The sequence below is a fragment of the Gadus macrocephalus genome, chromosome 16 (genome assembly GCF_031168955.1).
Source record: "Gadus macrocephalus chromosome 16, ASM3116895v1".
Taxonomy (NCBI): Eukaryota; Metazoa; Chordata; class Actinopteri; order Gadiformes; family Gadidae; genus Gadus; species Gadus macrocephalus.
The window spans coordinates 778,805-787,764 of NC_082397.1; the positions used below are offsets into that span (position 1 = coordinate 778,805).

Here is an 8,960-nt window from a genome sequence, read left to right on the forward strand (position 1 = left end):
TCATTGGTCTTCCCATCAACTGAACATGTTTCCTCTGGCTTGTATAATCCAGAATTTTGTGCCCAAGATGTTGAGTTCAAGCTGACCTACAACCATTTAAATCGCATGATGATTCCCACGGACATATAGCATGTTCAACACCAGGTCATGGATCAATAGCATGTTCAACACCAGGTCATGGAGCTATAGCATGTTAAACACCAGGTAATGGACCTATAGCATGATCAACACCAGGTCATGGACATAAAGCAATCTTCAAGATACGATTGTGTTGATTTGTTAAATGTCTGAACAAAGGTTAACCATTACAAATTTAAAGTTTGAAGCCTAAGTAGTTGAAGTGTCAGAGAATGGGTTTCTCTGTGCTCCCATTGACTTCCAAGATAAAAAATAATATTTTAAAGTAGAATATCTTAAACGGTTAAAAATATTTTTACATTTCCATTTTGAATGGAAGTGCACGATTCCAAGCTAGTCTGTTCATTAAAAAACTGGTTTGGTGTCTCTCTGTGTACATTTGTGGAAAGAGAAAGGTCCCAAACTTTGAAGAGAATACGAAAGAAAGAAAGAAAGAAAGAAAGAAAGAAAGAAAGAAAGAAAGAAAGAAAGAAAGAAAGAAAGAATACACCTTAAGAAGAACAATAGTTGAGCGCTGCATTCAGCACTCCCGTAATTAATGATAAGACTTTTAGTTAAATACAGCTCTGTTAAATATCTGTTTTCAATAGTAATAGCTTAATTAAAAAGTTAATAAAGAAGTTATGCACCAATGTGTACGTCTAAAATATGTAGCGGGTTCCATTGGGTCCTTTGTTGTTGATGTCAGAGGTCCGGCTCCCATGGTTACTGCTATTGAGAGAAGCTTTATAGGAGCAGAGGAGAACCTTAGCTCAGTCTAACGGTCCGGAGGTCCTCGTTGAAGCAGAAACAGTTGAAACAGTTTTAAAGATGTGAGGTCATGTTCTAGGCTCAGAGAGGGAACCGTGTGGCGGTTACTTAATGTACACACTTATTGTACGCACTTGATGTACCTTGTACTTATTCATTACATCCATCACATTACTTAATTGTGTAGCATATGTAGTAGCTGCTATCACTGCTGTATAAAGGGAATGGGTTAGCCTAGAGATTGTTAGTACTTGCACTTGGATCTATGAACATCTTTACTGCACCGACAGCGATATATTGTTTCACTTCTTATGACAAATGTACTTATTGTAAGTCGCTTTGTATTAAAGCGTCTGCGAAATGCCCTAAATGTAAATGTGTGGGGATCACACTAAGTGTTCCGATGGAAAGTGTCTTCGGATGTCCAAGATGAGAAACGTGATCAGATATGAGACTTATTTTTAGTTTGAAGAAAATAATGTAGGGACAATCTTCAAAAAGACAACAACACGAATAATATTCCTAAAACAGGAACATATACCAATCTCCTGTGACAAACTTCTTCTGAGAGTGAAAGGTATCATGGTCAATTCAAGCCAGTTTCCATATTTCATACTGACTGCCTACCTGGACATGGGCTATCTGAAGTACTTATATTTTGTGATTGTTTTGATGCTGTACATTGTGATTGTGGTTGCAAATGCTTTTCTCATTCTAACTATTTGTATGAAGAGGAGCCTACATGAGCCTATGTATGTGTTTCTGTGTAGCCTGTTGGTTAATCAGCTGTATGGTAGTGCTGGTCTATTTCCATTCCTCCTGCTGCAGATCACCTCAGACAGTCACACCATATCTAGATCCATGTGTTTCCTTCAGATCTACTGCTTGTACACCTATGTATCTGTGGAGTTTTGTAACCTGGCTGTGATGTCCTATGATAGGTATCTTGCTATCTGCTGTCCTCTGCATTATAAGGCTCGGCTGACCTCTAACAAGGTGGCTCTGTTGATCGCTCTCATATGGCTGTACTCTCTTATCAAGTTCCTAGTTACTCTTTGTCTGAATCTTCGTTTAACACTATGTGGGAATGTCACTGACCGGTTGTACTGTAATAACTACTATGTGGTCAAACTGGCATGTTCTGTTACCACAGTTAACAATATCTACTGACTTTTTGGAACATTTCTGACCGTTTTTGTTCCATTGTTCCCCATCCTGTTCTCCTACACCAAGATCCTCAGGGTTTGCGTCGTTGGTTCTAAAGAGACCAGACAGAAAGCAGTCAGTACCTGCACCCCCCACATCGCCTCCCTGATCAATTTCTCTTTTGGGTGTTGTTTTGAAATATTTCAGAGTAGATTCAATATGACCGGTGTTCCCAGGATAATACGTATCGTTTTATCGCTGTACTTTCTCACCATCCAACCAATCTTTAACCCTATCATTTATGGGCTGAGGTTATCTAAAATAAGACAGATGTGTAGAAATCAGTTTTGCTGTCAGAAGTTATAGCTATAACTTTGTAATAACTTCACATATATTGATATGAATAATACTTAATGTGAATCCTGCATATCTGTGCAGGATAGGTAATTTTTTACTTTTATTATTTGCAACTAGTTGCACATAACTTTATTCACGTGATTTCCCCTTTAAAGGAATTAGGTCAGATTTAAGAGTTGAAAAGAAAATGTGATAGACAGGCAAGATGAATTCCTCTAGCCAATCAGGAAAGAGATGCCTTTATTGGTCAAAAATTGGCCAGGATCATTCTAAAATCTTAATGGTCTCATGCAGAGGCCTATGTGGTCTACTACGAACCGATTTTCACACTTCCACCCACTAAGAGCTAATGGACGGCAATGGCATTCATTAAATAGTCTCCCTCCAATTGAAGCTTTTGAAACTTAACTACAACAACTTTAACCATGCATTAATACAATTAATACAATATTGTTCATGTTGTCTTATATTTTCCCTTCTTTCCCAGTAAACAAGTGTTTTCTACAGCTGTATACACAAGTCAAACTGTCTAAAGGTCCACTCCAAATTGTATTGACCCTTCTGTGGTCACTGGTTTAGAAACACAAATCTTTATGTTGCCTGATTTCATCTAGTTGCCTGGATCAAAACCTATTCCCTGGTTTTAAAGCGGTATGTTTGGAACTTCAAATTCCTGATTTGCAATTTGGAAATGGGGACTTTTTTGCGTAAACTTGTTTAATTTACAATTTCTTTTTGACAAACGTTGAACTGAACAAAAAACATTTTACATGTTCCTCTGATCAACAAATGAATCTCTGAAGAGCTTGGCATGTAATTCGATATGGTTTAGTGCTTCATTGGGGGTCCCATCGGCTGAACATATTTGGCCTGTTAAGCACCTTGAGACTGCAATGGTGATTAAGGGCTACACAAATAAAATTGAATTGAATTGAATGAACATGTTTCCACTGGCTCTTATAATCCAAGCTGACCTGCTACCATTTAAATCACTTGATGATTCCCATGGACCTATAGCATGTTCAAAAGCAGGTCATAGTCCAATAGCATGTTCAACCCCAGGTAATGGACCTATAGCATGTTCAACACCAGGTCATGGATCTATAGCAATCTTGATGATACAAGTTTGATGATTTGTTCAATGTTTGAACGAAGGCTAACCGTTAACATTTTTAAGTTTGAAGACTAAGAACTTCAAGTCTCAGATAATGGACTTTGCTGTCCTCCCATTGACTTCCATTGTAAAAAAATATATATTTTCACGTAGAATATCTTAAAGTTAAAAATACTTAAACTTTTTGAATGGAAGCATGCGATACCAAGCTAATCTGATCATTAGTCCCTCTGTGAAACTTTGTGGAAGGAGAAAGGTCAAAAAGTTCGAAGAGAATAAGAAAGGAAGAAAAAAAGAAGAAAGAAAGAAAGAAAGAAAGAAAGAAAGAATGAAAGAATGAATGAATGAATGAATGAATGAATGAATGAATGAATGAATGAATGAATGAAAGAAAGAAAGAAAGAAAGAAAGAAAGAAAGAAAGAAAGAAAGAAAGAAAGAAAGAAAGAAAGAAAGAAAGAAAGAAAGAAAGAAAGAAAGAAAGAATACAATTTAAGAAGAACCAAAGTTGAGCACTGCATTACTCACTTAATTAATGATAAGACTTATACTTAAATACAGCTTTGTTAATTATCTGTTTTTAATATTGATAGGTGTAATAAAAAAGAAAATAAATAAGTTATGCACCAATGTGCATGCCTAAAAGATGTAGCAGGTTCCAGTTGGTCCTTTGTTGATGATGTCAGAGGTCCTGCTCCCATGGTTCCTGGGGCTGAGAGAAGCTTTATAGGAGCAGAGAAGAGCCTTAGCTCAGTCTGATGGACTGGAGGTTCTGGTTAGACCAGAGGCCACAATGTCTGCTACATCTTCCCTCTGTCATTTGAAACAGTTTTAAAGATGTGAGGTCATGTTCTAGGCTCAGAGAGGGAGTGGTAAGTGTGTGGCAGTCAGGTGTTGGGATAACACCAAATGATCTGATGGAAAGTGTCTTCAGAAATAAGATGGGGGTCTTGTTTGTAGTTTGAAGTGATCGATGTAGGGATATTCTTCTAAAAGACAACAAGGCGAATAATATTTATATTGCAGGAATGGATGCTCAATAATCTCCTGTGATGAACTTCTTCTGAGAGTGAAAGGCATCATGGTCAATTCAAGCCAGTTTCCATATTTCCTACTGACTGAATACCTGGACATGGGCTATCTGAAGTACTTATATTTTGTGATTCTTTTGATGCTGTACATTGTGATTGTGGTTGCAAATGCTTTTCTCATTGTAACTATTTGTATGAAAAGAAGCCTACATGAGCCTATGTATGTGTTTCTGTGTAGCCTGTTGGTTAATGAACTGTATGGTAGTGCTGGTCTATTTCCATTCCTCCTGCTGCAGATCACCTCAGACACTCACACCATATCTAGATCCATATGTTTCCTTCAGATCTACTGCTTGTACACCTATGCCACTGTGGAGTTTAGTAACCTGGCTGTGATGTCCTATGATAGGTACCTTGCTATCTGCTGTCCTCTGCATTATAAGGCTCGGCTGACCTCTAACAAGGTGGCTCTGCTCATCGTTCTCGTATGGCTGTACTCTCTTATCAAGTTCCTAGTTTCTACTTTTCTGACTTTCCGTTTAAAACTCTGTGGGAACGTCATAGACCGACTATACTGTCAGATCTACTATGTGACCAAACTCGCGTGTTCTGACACCACAGTAAACAATGTCTGGGGTCTTTTTGCATCATTTGTGACCATTGGGGTTCCATTGATCCCCATCCTGTTCTCCTACACCAAGATCCTCAGGGTTTGCGTCGTTGGTTCTAAAGAGACCAGACAGAAAGCAGTCAGTACCTGCACCCCCCACATCGCCTCCCTACTGATCTTCACCTTTGGGTGTGGATTTGAAATATTTCAGAGTAGATATAATATGACCAGTGTTCCAAGGATATTGCGTATTGTTTTATCGCTTTACTTTGTAACAATCCAAGGACTCTTTAACCCTATAATTTATGGACTCAGGTTATCTAAAATAAGACAGATTTGTAGAAATCTGTTTTTCCGAAAGAAGATATAGGTATCACTTTTTGATGTCTTCATATACGTATATTCGATGTATAATACCTAATGGGAATCCTACATAATTGTGTAGGATAGGTCACTTTTTTACTTTCATTCTTTGCAACTATTCGCACATAACTTTATGTCTATGATTTCCCCTTAAAAGGTGTAGTAGGTTCGATTTAAGAGTTTTAAAGAGAATGTGATAGACAGGCAAGATGAGGAGATGCCTCGATTGGTCAAAAATGAGCCAGGATCATTCTAAAATCGTAATGGTCTCATACAGAGGGTTTTGTGGTCATTTACGAACAGATGTCCACTCTTTCACCCACTAAGAGCTAATGGACGGCAATGGCATTCCTTAAATAGTCACGCTCATATTGTATCATTTGATTCTGAACTGATTCTGAACAACTTTAACCATGCATTAATAAAATATAAACAATAATGTTCATGTTGTCTTGTATTTGCCCTTTTTCCCAGTAAACCAGTGGTTTCCACAGCTGTAGAGACAAGTCAAACATACTAAAGATCCACTTCAACTAGTACTGACCCTTCTGTGGTCAATGGTTTAGAAACACAAACCATGATGTAAGCTGATTTCATCTAGTTGCCTGGATCCAAAACTATTCCCTGGTTTGTTTTGAAGAACTTCAAAATCCTGATTTGCAATTTTAGAAATGGGACAATATTGCATAAATGTGTTTCATTCTTATTGATAAAGGTTGAACTGACCACAAAACATTTTTAAATATTCCTCTGATCAACAAATGAATCTCTTTCAAGCTTGGTGTGTCATTTAAAATGGCTTAGTGTTTCCACTGGATTAATTTACAATATCTTATTGATAAAGGTTGAACTGAACACAAAACATGTTGAGATATTCCTCTGGTTCATGCCCTAATACCATTCAAATCGCATGGTTATTCCCATGGACCTATAGTATGCTCAACACCAGGTCATGGACCTATAGCATGTTCAACACCAGGTCATGGATCTATAGTATGCTCAACACCAGGTCATGGACCTATAGTATGCTCAACACCAGGTCATGGACCTATAGTATGCTCAACACCAGGTCATGGACCTATAGCATGATCAACACCAGGTCATGGACCTATAGAATGCTCAACACCAGGTCATGGACCTATAGTATGCTCAACACCAGGTCATGAACCTATAGCATGATCAACACTAGGTCATGGATCTATAGTATGCTCAACACCAGGTCTGAAGTATTATGAGCCTCAGCATAGGCGTGGGCCTGGGGTTAGGGTTAATGTTAGGGTTAGGGTGAATAGAGAAAAGAAGAAAAAAATTATTAATGAATGCCTTAGTTAACATGAACACCACTGCCTCAGTTGACATGTACACCAAGAGTAAAGATGAACACCATTAGTAAATGATTACTGGACCATTTGTTAATTGTTAGTGATTGCTTCTTAACTGCATAATGTTATTTGATGGTTCAATGTACATAAGTTACAAATGCACTGTACTGAATCATATAATTAGCATAACATGCCAACAAAAATTATTGGAAATTGCATAAATGGAAATTCTGGCTTCTCTGACATTACCCTACAGCCAGTAACTCCTCTTTTGAGATTCTGCTCTCGGTCGGAACGCTTTGTTTAGTTGTGGCCTGTGTGTAATGATCCACTATTCTCAGAGTCACAGTTTAGTAGATTAAGGGTTAATAGGAGTCGAGTCATGGTAGTTTATTGTAGTTTATAATTGTAGTGTAACTAATTAATATAGTACATATTAATACTTAATCAGTACATAAGAGCTATATCACTACAAAAATAAAATACAGAACTTTACTTTGTGCAATCCCTCCTCACAACATCCCAAAAGATTGCCTGCCTCACTAACTTCCCCGCTGGATTACCGCGTCCACTGGGATTTCCTCCATGCGGTCAGAAAAAGAAACAGAGAAAACTTCATTTTAATTTTAATTTTGGGGCGTGCAACGTGCGCACCCTTCTTGACAATGACTCCAAAGAACGGCCAGAAAGACTCACAGCCTTCGTAGCAAGAGAACTGCAAAGGTTCAATGTTGACATTGCAGCCTTATCCGAGACCAGAATGGCGGAAGAAAGGAAACTGAGAGAGGAAAAGGGAGGATATAACTTATTTTGGAAGGGCAGGCCTGCTGGTGAACCAAGGTTTGCTTTGCCATCAAAAGCAACCTGGTAAGGCAACTCAATGAACTGCCCCAGGGCATCAGCGAGCGCCTTATGACAGTCCGGCTAAAGCTGGAAAGCAACCGGAAGGCCACTGTTGTGAGTGCATATGCTCCCACTCTGGACTCACAAGATGTCATCAAAGAAGCCTTCTATGCCAGCCTAGATAACATCTTGTCAGCCATCACAAAAGAAGACATAATCATCCTCCTTGGGGACTTCAATGCCAGAGTGGGTCGGGATTATACAACATAGAGTGGCACCTTGGGAAAAGAGGGAGGAGGGAATATCAACTCCATGCGCCCTCGATCCAAGCATTGGCATCTGATCGACTACGTCATTGTTCGAGCCAGGGACAGACGTGATTTACATCTCACAAGAGCAATGACCAGTACGGATGGACGTTGAGAGTGTGGTGAGGTGTGAGGAGATACCATCAGACCTCAGGGATGCACTGATTGTCATCCTTTTCAAGAAAGGTGACAAAGCAGATTGTGGAAACTACAGGGGAATCTCACTCCTATTTACCAACGGGAAGATCATCACCCGCATTCTTTTTAAGAGATTCCTCCCTCTATCAGAGGAAGTCCTCCCTGAAACACAGTGTGGCTTCCGTTCTGCCTGTGGCACAACTGACATGATCTTCACAACCAGACAGCTACAAGAAAAAACAAATCACTATGTATGGCCTTCATAGATCTAACAAAAGCCTTTGATTCAGTAACCGCCAGGCCGTTTGGACAATCCTATCCAAGTGTGGATGCCCAGAAAAGTATATCAGGACATCACAACATGTCAGCAGCTGTCCTCTGCAATGGCTCTGAGACTGAACCTTTCAAGGTTGAAACTGGAGTCAAACAAGGCTGCATTATTGCCCCAACCCTTTTCACAGTCTTTATAGCAGCCATCCTCCACCTCATTGGTAACAATCTACCCACCGGTTTCCAGTCTTCAGAACAGATGGCAAACTGCTCAACCTAAACAGATTAAAGCCAAATCAAAGCTCTCCCTCTCTTGGAGCTGCGATATATGCATATGACAATGCTATTGTGGCCCACACAGAAGAAGATCTACAGATCACATTGAATGCTTTTGCTTGGGCTAACAAGCTCCTTGGACTGACCCTGAACATCAAAAAGACCCAGGTTCTCCATCAGCCTCCACCAGACAATAACAATTGCAAATGAATGCCTTGTGAATGTGGACCACTTCCATATCTGGGTAGCCACCTCTCCTAAAAAGCAGACATTGACGGTGAAGTACAAAATAAAA

General features: G+C 39.3%; 1 protein-coding gene and 1 pseudogene across 1 annotated transcript; both read left to right on the forward strand.

Moving 5' to 3' along the window:
• The first annotated feature begins 1,068 nt into the window (after positions 1 to 1,068).
• LOC132474900 (olfactory receptor 1D2-like) lies at positions 1,069 to 3,256 on the forward strand (annotated as a pseudogene).
• A 1,022-nt stretch (positions 3,257 to 4,278) lies between these two features.
• LOC132474810 (putative gustatory receptor clone PTE03) lies at positions 4,279 to 5,515 on the forward strand. Its single transcript, XM_060075679.1, has one exon. The coding sequence runs from the start codon at positions 4,586 to 4,588 to the stop codon at positions 5,513 to 5,515; it is 930 nt and encodes a 309-aa protein (XP_059931662.1). The 5' UTR covers positions 4,279 to 4,585.
• The last annotated feature ends 3,445 nt before the right edge of the window (positions 5,516 to 8,960 follow it).

What these genes read in the sequence shown, in the direction of transcription:
- LOC132474810 (XM_060075679.1), top strand. Translation starts at nt 4,586, where the DNA reads ATGGTCAATTCAAGCCAGTTTCCATATTTCCTACTGACTGAATACCTG.